The sequence below is a fragment of the Podarcis muralis genome, chromosome 11 (assembly GCF_964188315.1).
Source record: "Podarcis muralis chromosome 11, rPodMur119.hap1.1, whole genome shotgun sequence".
NCBI classification, from domain to species: Eukaryota; Metazoa; Chordata; class Lepidosauria; order Squamata; family Lacertidae; genus Podarcis; species Podarcis muralis.
In genome coordinates this window covers 44,546,347-44,562,544 of record NC_135665.1, presented here as the reverse complement: position 1 = coordinate 44,562,544, position 16,198 = coordinate 44,546,347, and the positions used below count along the sequence as shown (strand labels likewise).

The following is a 16,198-nucleotide window of genomic DNA, read 5'->3' as shown; positions in this document are numbered from 1 at the left end:
AATAAATAGAGACTAATTTCTTTGTTTGTATTTCTGTTTTGTAAACTGCCATTACTGCTGAATAACTGTTTTAGGTTGGTGAGCTCTCTGGAAGCAAGCCCTGCAAGAGGTTAGTGCCATTGCCCAGTATGTGTTGTAGATTAGTAACAATACAGAACATCATAACAAAAAACTTCAAGGAGATCATGAAAGTGCCGAATTACAATAAGTAATAAGGATCCTGGATCAGGCTGATAGCTCATCTAGCGCAGCATCCTGTTCTCACAGTGATCAACCAGATGCCCGTGGGAAACTTACAAGGAAGATTTGAGCAAAATGGCACTCCCTTCATGTGATTTTCAGCAACCGGTATTCAGAATCATTACTGCTAACAGCTCATGGCTAGTAACCTTCGACAACCCTCTCCTCCATGAATTTGCCTAATCCTCTTTTAAAGCTATCTAGGTTGGGGATCATCACTGGCTTCTGTAGGGACAAGTACCATAGTTTAACTATGTGTTGTATGAAGAAGTACTTTCTTCTATCTGTCCTGAATGGCAAATACAGTTCAATGTAAACAAGTGTAAAGTGATGCATGTGGGAGGGGGGCCATTAATTTCACATATCCACTTATGCGGGGGTCTGAACTGGAAGTGAAGGACCCCTGGTCTCATTTCTAGACCTTCACTACTCAGTTTGGAGAGGTCCTTTTGGAAATCTTTGTGATCTCCTTTTGTTTTAACTACTCTGAACAATTTCACTGCTCGCTTCTAACTCTAGATTGTTTATGAACAATATGAAAGCTTTTTGAAAATACACTATGTCAACCAGATCACCTCTATCTAAATGCTTCTTGACACTGTCAAAGAACTTGAATAGCTTCGTGATATAGGATTTTCCCTTGCAGAAGCAATGCTGGCTCTGCTTCAGTAAGGCTTACTATTCTATATGCTTGGTTATTTTATCTTTATAAATACTTTCCACCAGTTTTAATGGGACAGATGTTAACTGGCCTGTAATTTCCAGGATCCTCCCCGGTTCCCTTTCAAAAAATTGGTGTTGCATTGGCTGTTTTCTGATCCTCAGGTATGGAGGCTGATATAAGAGACAAGTTACATATTTTTGTGAGAAGATCAATTTCACATTTAAGTTCTTTGCAAACTCTTGGGTGGATTCCATCTCCTGTGAATTGAATTGGGACAAAGTAGTTGTATTTTTATTAGCGTTAATTGCGTACTTTTATTATGTGTTCATTGGTATACAAATACCAGGATATTATTCACCAGCTACAGTTTTGTTAATTACATAATTATCGCTGTATCTGCACTTTCTACATCTCATTTCCTTCTGAGCTCACAATTACAATTCTGCCCCTCCTCTCAAATATGTTACTATATACCTGTAACTCAGCATAACACTTCATACATCTGGTGAAATGGGCTGTTGCCCACAAAAGCTTACACCATACTAAATTTGTTAGCCTTTTAAGGTAACTCTTATTTAAAAGCAGGCCCCCACCCACCCCAAAAAATATTTTTGGTCTCACAAACAGAAGCACATTCCACCTCAAAATATCAAAAAGTAAAAAAATTCTAACCCCTGTTAGGATAATTAAACCAATCTTACACATAGATTTTATGGGCCAATTTATTCACACAGGCCTTTCCTATGAGGATTTGACAATTTGAGAACTCAAGCAGTGAAATTTCAAGAAACTATAATGTAAGTTTCACAGGTGCGGTCTGCACAGATGTTGGTCACATAAGTTGGCATCTCTTCATATATTCCTTTACTTCTCAACCACTTTATAAGAATCTGAAACCAAGGAGACATAGCAACTCACACCTCTTCCATGGAGCAGCATATCAGAACACTAACACTTTATGACTAAATAGCTTATAATTTACTTTAATTACTTGCAAGCAAGTGTTAACCATTAAGTGGCAAGATGTATTCTGAAATGCAAAGAAGTGAGTTGTTTGAAAAGCACAGGAAAACATCACTGCTTATTTATACTCCAGAGTCATAAATCCAGCAACAGAAAGTACATCAATACACAAGCACACCAAACCGTGTGTGTTTGTTTACTACCAGTTAGCTAAACTTTGTTTTGTTTTACTTTAGATTTGAAAAATCATCCAAGCAAACACGTTACTGTAAAGTTCTTATTTCATATGTAACCGCAATTCGGATTTGTAGTTGCCAGTGTTTTCATGAACCTGAAAAGTCATTCAACCTTGGAGCAAACACCCGAGATAAAATCTCTTTTTGTACAAATAAGGGCAACAGTCATTAAAGACTGCTAAGTGTTACTGCTGAATACCAAACTAGTCAGGTAAAGAACTACAAATGCCCAGCTTCAGTCTGATGCATTCAAGCGTTCCCTCTGTTTATATATTTAGAAGGAAAACTAGTGACCGAGGTCAGGCGTTTAGAAGTCTAATAACCAAATGAGTGGGACTATAGTCCTCTTTAGGAAAGCCACTCTTGCTCACTGGCCTTTAATAGTTTTAAGTCTGATAAAAAAAACCCTGGAGCATGAGGAATGCAATTTCCTAATCGAGAGCTCACAAGACACAATAGGGAAAACCTCTTCCCACCACCCTACCCTGTCAACAATAGAGAGGGATAAACTCAGGTTTGTTTGTGAAACTGATGCTAAAAGGACCTTCACAGAACCACTAAGTTTCACTTTTTCAAAAAGCGCAAACAATTCTCTGTTAAATCCAAGAGACCTTTTAGCATGTGCTGTCACCACGAACCATTAAAAGAAGAAAAGCATGTGCTGTCACCATGAACCATTATTTTTTAAAAATAAAATAAAAAAGCATACAGATATCAAGACATAGGAACGTGCAGAATTGGAAACAAACTAGAAATGTATTGGGAAGGGCGATTTCATTCGGTTTAAGTCAAGTACCTACCAGATAATCCATGAACTAGGGTAACAACTGGGATTAGGCGTTAATAGGTCACAGAGTAGCCTGCTTCTTATCAAGCAGTCTCAAGGTGGGTGAAAACGTCTGGAGACTGATAAGAAGTGGCTGTCGTCTCAGCGGCTCCTAAGGAAGGAAAAATCTCAGGGACTACGGTATGGAGTTGCCGTCGCTGTGAGGAAGCTTCCCGGGGGGAAAAAATCAGGGAGATCTCGGTCAGCGGTCTCAGTAACTGGATGGGCAAGGACTGGATCTCCGAGGCTGCCAATGCACCGCTGCTCGCCCTGCACCGTCTCTGCCCGCGAGAACCCGGCACGCTTGCCTCTTCGCTCAGTCTCAGCGAGCAAGCACTCAGCAACGGTAGCAGCGCTGCTGTTGCAGCCAGACCCAGCAGACGCCTGAGAAGCAAAACACGAGCCCAGCCCAACCAGGCGCCCGTGCAACCCGCTGCAGCGCCCGATGTTTCAGGAACAGGGAGAGTTTCCCCCTGTAGCGTCACTGTCAGCTGATCATACACGTGAGGCGAAGAAAGAAGGCTCTTAAAGGGACACACATGCTTTCCCAGCCTCCCTACTTGGTTGGGGCGTGGGGGAACTTGAAGGGGGAGATCGGGATGTGGGAGGCGGTCGAAGGGGGCAAGCTGGGCGTCAAAGGACGAAGGGGAGTCGACGGGAGGAAGGCACGAGAAAAGCCCCAGGAGGGCAGAGGGGAGGAATGAATGGGAGGGCGGCAATGCAATAGGAGCGGCGAGGAAAGTGGGTCGGTGAGGATGCAGGTTTCAAAGCTGGGCCGGTACAGATCAGGAAAGGGGAACCTGTGACCCAGATGTCATCAGTCCCAGCCAACATGGCACGTGGTCAGGGCTGATGGGAATTGTAGTCCAGCAGCATCTCGAGGTCCACAGGTTCCTGATCCCTGGCACAGACGTTGCAATACCACGAGTTGTTTAGGGGCATGGAAGAGGAACTTAGAAAGGGATGGAAGATGCTGTGAGATAAGCTGGTCGAAGAGGAAGGCATTGATAAGACTACAGGAGGGAGGGAGGCCAGTCGTATGCACGTTTACTCCAAAATACGCTCCACTGAAATGAACGTGCATGGGATCCGGCTGTATGGTATTACCATACTTAAGAAGCAGTAAAAAGTGATAAGAGCTTACTTCTGAGGGTACACACACACACACACACACACACACACACACACACATGCTTAGGCAGTGCACTGCATGGAGGACCAGGAGAGCGAATAGCAAGTGGAAGACCCGTTTTACATTCTGCATCCTATTCCTCCGCTAGTTAACCGGCATCATAAGCAGTACTTTCTCCCCCCTTTTTTTTTCCTTTGTCTGTTTTGAAAGAGACTACATTGGAGGGTGATATAGACTGACTTGTCACTTTTCTCCACCCCACCCCACAGGGATTTAGCAACTTGGGGTGGGGCAGGAACCAGACGTGCTGCAAGACCAGGACCCAGTGATGAATTGGAAGCAAGGCAGTTGGATTACATACTGAAAGCTGCACCTCAGATCTCCTGCTGCGCTCCTGTTGGGGTCCTCCCAAAATCACATTACCTATCAAAAGCACTCATCACTCATTCGTCATCAATCCCCTGCTTGTGGCAGCAGATCCCTGCAGCAGATCCAAACTGTCTGTCTTGTAACTTTTTTACACCAACACATTTTGTGTAAACGCTTGCTCTCTCTGGGAATGGAACCTTACCTATTCTCCCTAAATGTGAATATGATCTGGAGTAAGAAAGCTCATGACCTCTCATTGCTGCTTCCTTTTGTTTTTGAAACTACTTCCCAATCACAACTACACTAAAATCCTGAATATCTGAGTTGTTTTCCATCGAGTGGCATAAGAACGTAAGAGCCCTGCTGGATCAAGCCAATAGCCCATTTAGTCCAACATCCTGTTCTCACAGTGACCAACCAGGTGAACCTGAGCATAACAACACTCTGCCCATCTGTAATTCCCAGCAACTGGTGTCAATATTGTAACCTTGTTCTCTACTTCTCCACCAGGGAAGACCAGCAGAAAAGACTTAAAAACAAAACACATTGGATGTTTTCATTCTTGCCTTCTCATTGGTCTAACTGGTGAGATCTGCTTTTCCTAAACTCTGAAAGTTTCTCCCCCCCCCCCCAAAAAAAAGCCTTAAGAAAAATTGTATTCTTATTTATTGCATAGTACCTGCATTTTGCCTCGTGTCACAAGTTCTACAAACATTAGAAAGTTACTCTTTGAAAAATAAAGGCTGGGCTATGGATTACAATTCATGTGGGGAGCACTCCTTGCAGAAGCCCAGGGCTGGTGGCACTGAAGAAGCCCCAAGGTCACAATAGGCAACCCTCTGCCTGCTTAATCATCTTCTCAGTGAAGTCTTGCTAAGTAGGCTGAAGACAATACTTTCCACCATCAATTACATAATGCATAAGTAGGGTCTCTCTTGCTAAGATCAGCAGCAATTAGATAGGCACAGACTTAATTGCTTGCCTCAAGTTCTATAGGTCCTTAATTTGCAGCTGCTAATTTGAGTATTTTAACACTGCATTTAGTGGTGTGTGGAAGAATACATGATTGCCCCTTTGCTGCATAGTCAGTATTGTGGTGGCGGTGGGTTGTTGGTTTTTTTAAGTGCTATTCAGTGTGCAATGTTTTTAAAGCAGCAATGTACATGAATAGCAGCACAAAAAGTACATAATTGTTTAAAACATACACCCAGAGTTAAGCAATTCTACATTATTGCCTTTTTAAAATGTGCACTTGGCCTGTAAAAGTGCAGGGAAGGGCTCCCTTCATATAGATGAGACTGCCTTATATTGTTAACTTGTCCATAAAATCAAGTATTGTTCATTTTCCAGGGTTTCCAGTGGGGATCTTTCCCAGTCCTGCTGGCCAGGCTCCTTAACCAAAGGTGCCAGAGAATACACCTGGCATGCATCAACTACAAATCTGTGTATGCACAAAGACACAAAAAATTATCAGAAGTGTAAAATTATGCAGTATAATTTGAGGACTGTCTTCAGATGTGCCTGCCCATACGCTAAGAACTTCAGCTGAGGCCCTTCTTCAGACAGTCCCACAATATTAGGTGTGGTGTGGCTACCAAGAAGACATAGGACTGCACTTGAACCACAGCTGTTGTTTACAGAAGTAACTTGGACAGGCTTGCCACAGCAGTTAGTTAGGATACTTGAGAGCAGCAAAGTATTAAAGAAAGCTTTACACGTGTGTTTTAATGTGTTCTAACAGGCAAGAATAGTAAAGGAATAATTTCCATAAAATGGAATATGTCATGGTACAAGGGCAAATACAGGAAGATAACAACAACATTATTATTTATACAGTGGTATCTCACTTTATGAACAGTCCTCTTAACGAACTATTTGGTTTACGAACTCCGCAAAACCGGAATTAGTGCTCTGGTTTGTGAACTTTACCTCGGTCTACAAACGGAAGCTGAACGGTAGAAGGGCACCGGCAGTGGGAGGCCTCATTAGGGAAAGCGTGCCTCAGTTTAAGAATGGATTTGGTTTAAGAACGGACTTCCAGAACAGATTAAGTTCGTAAACTGAGGTACCACTGTATTCCGCTCATCTGGCTGGGTTTCCCCAGCCGCTCTGGACAGCTTTACAGCATATCTAAAAATATCATTAAAAAATCAAGCATTAAAAACCTCCCAATACAGGGCTGCCTTCAGATGTCTTCTAAAAGTTGTGCAATTCTTTTAAATTCTTGACATCTGAAGGGAGGACGTTCCACAGGGAGGGTGCCACTACCAAGAAGGCCCTCTGCCTTAACCTCTCCTTTTCTCCTCGGAATTAGTGCTCAGTTTCTGAAAGGTACCAGAGCCAAAATTGGCACTAAAATCACTTAACTGCTTTAGAAACTCTTTAATCTCAGGTGTGGGGCAAGTTTGGGGTACCTATTAGTATTCTATACATGCCTCACATCATTATCATGTTCCAGGGCTGAGCATTAGCCTTAAAATACATGTTTGGGAGATAAGCTCTGGTGATGCTGCCTCAGACTAAGTCAAACAGATCCCATCCACACAAGGATCTCCACATAACTTTCCTGGCTTTGTACACCCCCCTTTTATCTGAGGGAGGGTATGGCGGAAGGAACAGAAAAGTGGAAAAAAGGAAGCTGGAAAGCATTTTCATTTCAAACTACCCTCCTCCCTGTCCACATTTCCTGGAGTGATTGTTTGGCTTTAATAACAGAATAACAGCAGGAAATGTAAAAAACAAAACAGGGTTCAATAAATAGAGGCCAAAATATACGAGAGGCTCAGATTTTATACTCGGCCATAGCAAGTGAATAATGATTAATTCTAGCATTGAAGAACAGCTCATACAAAATGAACCTCAGTGTTTTAAGAAAGAGTAAGTGCAAGTTGCTAGTATTACTGCATTGTTTGCTGTAGTTACCAGGGGCAGTCGGTCAGCAAACTCAGTCAAGTTAATCAAACTCTGTTATTGCTCAACAAACTGGGGAAAAGTTTTAGTCTCTTGAATTTCTAAATTGTTGGTTCAGGCTTCATCATTAGCAGGTCATTTGATTGGTGACCCTTAAGTTTACCATTTCAACTGAGAAATTGGAAATGCAGATACAGCTGTGATCCTCATGGAGATTGGGGTGGCATGTAACAGTATTATGAAGAAACATTAGAAATGCAGGACTGAAGACTTGTAAAGGTGTTGTTGGTTGTTATGCTGACTGAGTCAGCAAACCTCATCTCCCACTTTTATACCTTTCAGCAAGTGCTCAAATAGCTTTTTATTGCTTAAGAGTCTGTAATATTCATAATACATCATTTTCACCCACTTTCGTTTCTGATAAGATACTAGAGAATGAAATATGTACTATAAATGGATAATTTCTTTCAATTTGATACTCCAGAAATATAAATCAGTTCCTTTTTTTCTACACTAGGAAAAAGAAAACTCTGTTCCTAAACCTCACTACCTTGCAGCTATACTCATTTGTGACAAAGGCTTTGGAATTAAACACAGGAAAAACTGTACTTGCTGTCTTGCAGGACATCTTCAGGAAAGGAAAAGGCTAAGGAATAAACCTAGTGCTTTTTTCAGGGGGTACTCAAGAGTACACAGTCCCAGCACCTCCCTCTTTTTTTTTCTTCTTTTTTTTGGGGTTAAAAAGTGTGGCACTAACTATAACAACTTCATGGTGAGTACCAGTAAAATCCGGCGTGAAGTCCTAAGATGGTTGAATATTGTCTTGTACGCCTCCTTCTGGCAACTACTGCAGCCAAGCTGGTGCCACATCATTGAGGATTGTGATCTGGGCAGTCCAGGACCTCTGTATATACTACCCAGGCTTGCATCCCAGAAAGGTCACTTTGGTGCTGCTAATGCAACAAAAACAATTCAGGAGACAGCAGTTATGAGTTACTAGACTTTTCAGTCAGGTGCTGTGATTATCCAGTGGTTTCACTTCACCCCTGGTGGATGGACGCCAACACAATATTTGCAGAATGTTCTTTGGAGTCAGGCCACTGAACCTGATCTAGGCATCTGGGTTTTCTCTGAGAGCAAATCTGAGACAACAACACTGAGACAAAAAAATCTGCTTCCAGTAGTTAAATGCCTAACGAAGTGTATAAATTCAGATCACTTGATGAAAGTATTTGAAAGTATTTATTTATGCATCAAGTTTGCCTCCTATACACATTTTCGACATATTGTAAAAAAAAAAAGAAAACAGATTAAGCAACTGTATGTCAAGCTAAGAATGTTGCTAGTCAAGTTGTTCAACTTCCTCTCATCTATGACACTGGATGCATATGATATATTCATAATGTCTGTGTTGTAAGGAGATTTCATTTGCAGTAGATGTTCCTTAGGACACCTCCCTAATGGCCAATTCACATAATCAGGGTTTAAAAAAGAAGAAACTAGAAGGTCAATGTGGAATGACTTTCAGTTATATCTTAAGCTGAATCTTCATTCCTTGGCCAAAATATGGCATGTATGCACAATACACACACGGCAGAATGAGGTGATATAAATATTTTTCCAGGACATTGTGATTTGCAATCTAAATCACTGCTGAAACATTAATAAAATGGGCAATATACCAACAGGTTATGTGTTCTTCACAACTGATTGCATTAATGAAATCAGAATCCATGCCCACTTTGAATTGTTGCACATACATGTTAGGCACATTTAAACCTATTTATTTCAATGGTTTTAAATATGTTTAACCATGCTGGATAGTGGCAAGCATCTTTTCCCCCTGTTAGTAACAGAAACACCATTTCCTCAATTTCCCACCTTCATCTATCTGTCCTCATTGATGCTTCAGAAATGTATGAATATGCTATTACCATATTTAATGTCTGCAATATTTTATTTATGAATAACATGTTCATTCTACCCTTCCCCCAAGAATGCTCTGGATAGTACACCTTGTTCTCCCCTTTGCCTTATCCACCCACCCTGATTTTGTCTTCACAACAATCCTGTCAAGGTTGCTCAGGCTGAGATATACTTATGGTCATAGTCACGGTCACAGTGAGGACAAGGGCTGAAGATGGATTTGAACTAGTCCAACATTCTAACATAATATAATAATTCCAGCATCCATTCTCAGGCTAAGTAGCAACTCTAAATTAAAACACAGCCGGAACTCAGTCTACAGACCTTCCATTGTTTAGCCTAGCTTTGTATTGTTCCTTTCCAGGAACACTACTTTGCAGTCTAAATATTCTCATTTGCATTGCTGCTTATCTGAGTTATATTGCTTCAGTTGATATCAATTAAGTAAAATCAGAGTACTTTAGCCAACATTTGTTCCATTAGTCAAAATTCTGTGGCAAAGATAATGGGTTGTATTCATATTTCTCCCTCTGTCAATGAAGGGCACTTTCCATATGTAAATAAAACTCCAAGCCAGCAGAGCCTCTCAGTCTGCTTACTGGACTCACTAGTGGGAAGGAAGAGGAAGCAATTTTCAGCAATCCCCCACTTCCCTCTGCTGTATTCTGCTGTACTCTGTACCACCTTCCACACTTTCCCAGATGATCCAACAATCCTCCAGAGCAGATCTGGGCGGCGGGGGGGGGGGGGTATGGAACTATTCCTGCAGGAGCATCCAGTTAGTGGAGTACCATTGATTGGGACACATTGGCTATATCATGATACCAAGTTGAAATTGTCAGCATCCCAGTTGTGACACCTCACTCACTAGAACTCATCATTTGGGCAATTATTTCTCCTAGCTTCTCATACTTTAAGTGTCAGTGTCAGGGGGAAGGACAAAAGGAATCCTTGAAAACTAGTTGATAAAAGGACTACTGTAACATTTTAAATTTTTGTTGCATTATGTAAAGTCTTTTAATTCACGGTGTGTTCTGAAAGCAACAAGCAGAATACAGCCCTAGGCAAAACAAAAACAGCAGACAACTGTGGCATCTAGGTGAGTTCTGGGTGTTAACGAGGCACAGAGCATTCAATTATAGGCAACAAACTAGGAAGTATGGTTTGTTCCTCTACTCTCAAGGTAACAGGAGCTTTTAATTGTGGGACAATATTTTGTAAGTTACTACTTTCTACTGTAGCAGAAGCAAAGGCTACATTGAGAAAATTATCTCATTAATTTAATACTCTGAAGAGTCATGTCTGGATATTAATTTAGTTTAATAGCTCAACTAGAGCCCCTCTCATTCAGGAGTTTTCTTTTCTCTTTATGGAAAATGTGTGCATGCATGCAGCAGTTCTCAATTTGTGTGCATGTGATGTCTTCCTTCCTATATTACAGTAAGCCCCTGAGGGCATTACGGTACATGTTTGTGCATGCAAAGCCCACTTCCAAACATGCACTAGAGTTGCTGGACTGTGACCTCAGCATCTTAGTGTATTTTTCCTTTTCTCTATGAAAAGGTATTTTTACTTTGGATTTACTCACATTTGGACTAGAACAACCTACTAACTGAAACAAAAGTTATAAAATCAATAATATATCATATCAGATTTTAACCATGGCCAATAATAAATTTAAATAAATATATATCATGGTATAAATGTCATTAACCATAACCATTTTTTACCTGTCATATACAAATTAGATTTCTGATTTATTCTCCAGAAAAAGCATAATACACTTTAGTTAAGGAAGGAATGAGATCAGGCAAAGAACATTAAGAGTGGAAGATTTTCAGTGTTGGAAACGTATTAAAGCCAAGAGGGTGAAGTGAACTTAAATGGAACCTTGGGGAACACCAACAAAAAGTAGAAAAGAGAAACATAGAACCATTAACAGAAACTTAAACAATTGGTGAAAAAGAGCATGATCCATGGTAATTAAAAGCAGAAGAGAGATCTCAAGAAGAGAAAAACAGGGGGAGAAAGAGACTTAGCACAGAGTAGATAAATTGGGAACTGGGCAAGAGCAATTCTGAATGAATGAACAGATCAAAAATCAGACTGATGCAAATTAATGAGAAAACAGTGGTAAATTTAGGAATCAAGAGAGCAGGCTTGCCTCAGGAATGGCATATATTAGGCCTACCCCAATCTGCTCTTCCACTACAAACTGTGAGTGAAAAAGTGTGGCTATTCTAGAGTGGTGAAATGGAAGGATCCCAAGTGATATTCTGAGAAAGGGAGAGAGAAAAGGGTAACCCATAAGCACTAAAGAGTGGGGAAATCTTTTGTTGTAAGAAAGTGGTATATAAATCTAAATTTATCTTTAAAAACCCAAAAAACATAATGGATTCAATCCAGACTAGTGAACTCCGATACATATCCACTGAGAAGTACGCGTCATTTAGAAATAGGATTATCTTCCAGGTAAGCATGCATAGGACTGCAGCCTAAGACCTACTTCGTTCCCATTAAAATCTATGAAAACTATGATACAGTCGTACCTTGGCTCCTGAACGCCTTGGAAGTCAAACATTCCGACTCCTGAACAATAGAAAACCAGAAGTGAGTGTTCCAGTTTTTGAACGTTCTTTTGAAAACCGAATGTCCAACGGGGCTTCCACAGCTTCCGATTGGCTGCAGGAACTTCCTACAGCCAATCAAAAGCTGCGCTTTGGAAGTCGGACGTTTCAGAAGTCAACTTCCGAGGTACAACTGTACTCATGACTTGTTTAAGTTCCATACTTGTTGCAGAAATGAAAATTGCTGAATATGATTGCATACTAAGGGCAGATCTACACCATACATTTAAAGCACCTGACTTTCCCCCAAAAGTCTTGGGAACTCAAGTTTCCTCCTTGCAGCTACAATTCACATCACCCTTTAACAAAGTACAGTTCCCAGGATTCTTTGGGAGAAGTCATGTGCTTTGAAGTGTGTAGCATGTGTTTAAATATATGGTATGGATCTGCCCTAGGTGTGACTAACTTTTTCAGGATCCAACCCAATGAAGTTTATTTTATGCATTTGTTTTACTTATACTTTATCTATCTTTTAAAAAATCTCACACACTCTTAGGCTGCATGAACAGAAACATACATTGCAGATCAGCAGTAACAGTTGCCCTCAGTTCTGTTCTGGTCAGGCAAAATCTAAAGTACTGTGTCCAGTTCTAAGCACCGCATTTTAAGAAGACTGTCGAATTAGCTTAAGAGTAGCAACATTGTGTCCTCTACTGTAGGGGTAGGGAACCTGTGTTCCTACAGATGTTGCTGACCTGTAACTCCTATCAGCCCTGATCATCAGCCATGCTGGTTGGGGCTGATGGAATCTAACATCTGACGGGAGGCCACAAGCTAACTGCAACCTACTAGGAATTTTAAAGCCTGTGGGCAAAGCTAATCAGCTTTCCATGCCTACCGGCAGGTCAGCAACAACTAAATGTTGTCTTTGCAAAGCTATTGTGATTTCACAATACCATTCTCATATTAGGCAAAATTAATTCTGTGCTTGTCAGACCCCGCCCCCCCTTTGGGAATGAATTGCAAGAATGAAATTGTATCTGTAGGCTTGCCGCAATATTATTGACTAGCAGCTGCAACAACTCACACAAAAATGGCAAGATATTGCTAGCCTCGTTCTCCACAGCAGTCTTTTAAAGATAAATTGCCCAAAGTCACAATTCTACAGCCTAATTACACCATACTGGAATCTTATTACAGGAAAATGTGTCTCCTTGTGCGTAACTCAAAATACAAAACAAATTTAATAGATACAGCTAAGTGCAGTGTGCCTTGGCACCCTGGGGTGCCTCGAATGATGGTCAGGGGTGCCACAGGCAACACTGGCCTCTGTCCCTCTTCCCTTCCCTCCCTCCCTTCTCTGGTGCCCTCTCATGCCTCTGCCTCCCAAAGACTTGCATAGCTATTTGTTGCAGTAGCCCTGGCTACAAGCTCCCCAGGTAAATTGTGCGTCTGGAGCCGGCCAGCAGATGCTGGGTGCCTGGAGCTGATGTGGCATCAAAGTAAGCAAGCAAGCAAGCAAGCAAGCAAGCAAGCGGGAGAGGGAGCCCAGCCAGTTAGTCTGCCAGCCCTTGCTGCTGGGAATGGACAGACAAGTCCCAGGCCCATGTGGGGCAGTGTAAGTAAGGGGTATCTCTCTTTGGGGCAGGGGAGCAATGCTGTTCAGAGATCAGCAACAGCCGCAGCAGCTGCCCAGAGGACTCCCAAGAAGAGGAGAGGAGGCTGAGGGAACACTCCACAAGGGAGGATGTTTGAAAAAAGGTGAGAGGCTGCCAGCTCTGCACGAAAGGGGTGACATAACTGGGCACCTGAATCCTACAGGGGTGCTGCAGAAATAATGTAGTCGGTCAATGGAGCCATGGACTTGAAAAGGTTGAAAGCTAAAGTATTCCTGTGGTATTTTTTCCAAACCACAAGGTGTCAGTATAATACATTTTCCTGGGGGTGTGTTTAGAATTTACAGATCAAATTTTTGGTATCTGTACAGGTCCCACAGTATCAAAATACCAAATTGGGATTACATTCTATAAAGGCCAACTAACATTAAAACGAAGAGTGAACTTTCAAATAATACAGAATTGTTCTACAGACTGAATGTTCAATAAACTTCTATTTCTGAGGGTGCCATTCAACTTGTATTGTCTATGCTTACAGTTCTGTTTTGATTTTTTAAGGAGTAAGGCTGCAGAGCAATGTAATGCTATAAAATTTAACAACACAGACTCATTATCTATTACCTTTTGCAGGCCATGCCTCTTCTGTATGCCACAGATCCTTTCTTATAAAGGTATTTTATATATCCTAACATGCCCTTTAGAACTTGTACTACATTTCAAGTACATTACTGCATCTGCAAGTTTTCAATATACTGGAATCCAGGAATCTTGGTAGTGCTGTTCTAAGTTGACGGGTAACATCAGTAAGACATGCATATTGCTATCTTAAGAATGTCTGAGCACTGCAACATATTGCTGCACACCATCCCAATCTCAGAGTGGTGCAAGATTCCAGGGTTCCAGGCGCTTACCCTGGGTTTGGATTCCTCAGAATAAGGCACAGCAGAGACTGTGGTGTCTTTATGATACATGGTTTAGTTACACATATATACAACCTGAGCCTACAATGGATGGGTTCACAGCATTAAAACGCCAAAAGTGCCTTGCTTCTCCCATAGCCACAGCCTTGGATTCCAACAGAAATCAGATATAGCTGCGTCTCCCAGCTGTCCAGCCTCTAGCTAACATAGCGCAAATCTTAACACTGGCTTTTGTCTTTCTAAGTACCAGACAATTGAGGGAGAGAGCCCACCAACTTGCTCTCTGGCACAGAGTCACTTCCTTTGTTACCTCAATGACCCATACTTAGGTCATTACTTCACCAGGAAGCTATGCTGGCTATTCCAGGAACTGAATCTGTGCTGGATCATCATGGGAGCGTTTCAGCCCTGTTCTCGAGTTTGTTCAAAACCCAAAACAGCTTTATCTTGTTTTCCTTTCTTTGAATTTGTGTCATTTAGATTTTTAAACCTTTTTGTAAAAGCAGCACTAGAATTTTCGCAGTTGAGTCTTCAACCCCTTATTATTGTGCTTTGCCTTCTTCAAGTTTGGCTTTGTTTAATACTTGCTATTTACCGTATTTTTCGCCCTATAACTCCCGCCGGGCTCCCCAGGCTTGCGGGTATCTGCCCAAAGCCCAGGGCGCGCTGCTCAGCGCACCCCAGGCTTCGGAATGCAGGCTGCTGTCCGCAAGCCTTGGGAGCCCGGCGGGAACTCCCAAGGGGTGCGTACCTACCCCTCTCGCTCTCCAGGCTTCAGCGAAAGCCTGCATTCGCCACATAGGACGCACACACATTTCCCCTTCATTTTTGGAGGGGGAAAAGTGTGTCCTATAGGGCGAAAAATATGGTAGGTTTTCAAACCTTTTTTGTAAATTCAGTATTAGAAACTGTACTTTTGAGTCTTCAATCCTTTATTACTGCACTTTGCTTTACCTAGGTTGAGCTAGGATTATAATACATCAGAATTTTGGGGGTTCTACCCTTGTTTGAATTTTGGTCATTTAAAATTTATGATTTTTCTATTTCCTTCTGAGGAAACTGAATAGTTCAGTGAAACGAGGTTTGTAGCCCGCATCCCGTTAAGGCTTTGTTCTATCTTAGGTTTTTCTAAAAAAATTTCCTTAAGCTTTTTGATTTTTATTATTTAGTTGATTTCCACAAGATAATATTTCTAGTCGATTATTTCTCATTTCAGGGATTTTCACGGTATTTCATTTGTTTTGTGCAATTTCTCAGTTCCGTGACTGTCTTTTTTCTATTGGTTTCTTATACTAATGCAGCAGAACGGTGGCTGCATTTAGCTGAGGAGCCAAACTGTAATCTGCATTGCTATTATTATTATTATTATTATTATTATTATTATTATTATTATTATTATGTAAAGGAACAAAATACATTCCTTTTAAGAATGACATCACTAGACGAAATTGTTGGTATTATTTATTTATTTACTTATTTATATATATACTGCTTACATACCAAGAGATACACAAGTACAGAGGTCATTTGATGTCACTCTGTTTTAGTGTATCTATCTCAAATTTCCTGCAGTCCCCAGTTCTAGCCCTACTACAGTTCTCATTTAAGCCTTAAATCCTCTTGTTTTTATTTTCAAAATGTGATGTACTTACAATCCATTGGCACAAAAGAACAGTAAACAATCAAAGGCAGCAAATATTGGTCAGAGAAGATGTTTCTAACAGTCTGATTCTATTATTTAGTTTCATAGGGCAAGTTCCACTTACTGTTTTTTTCCTTGTTTAAGATGCTCCCATGTATAAGACAACCCCTATTTTTTAGAACCCAAA

The 16,198-nt window shown here is 41.2% G+C and overlaps 1 protein-coding gene across 8 annotated transcripts in view; it reads right to left on the bottom strand.

Moving 5' to 3' along the window:
- Nucleotides 1-16,198, bottom strand: part of ARL15 (ARF like GTPase 15) — a 191,549-nt gene that overhangs the window by 152,461 nt on the left and 22,890 nt on the right. For 4 of the 8 annotated variants that reach the window (XM_077936385.1, XM_077936387.1, XM_077936388.1 and 1 more), the window contains exon 1: nucleotides 2,904-3,724. The exons of 1 other annotated variant lie outside the window; for it this stretch is intronic. Coding sequence is in view for 1 of the 7 variants with exons in the window: in XM_028749130.2 (XP_028604963.1) it covers nucleotides 2,904-2,915 (12 nt within the window). In the remaining 6 variants the exon portion in view is untranslated. Of the gene's footprint in view, nucleotides 1-2,903; nucleotides 3,725-16,198 lie in introns of those variants that run through there. 3 more of the 8 variants (XM_077936384.1, XM_028749125.2, XM_028749130.2) reach the window with 3 other exon arrangements.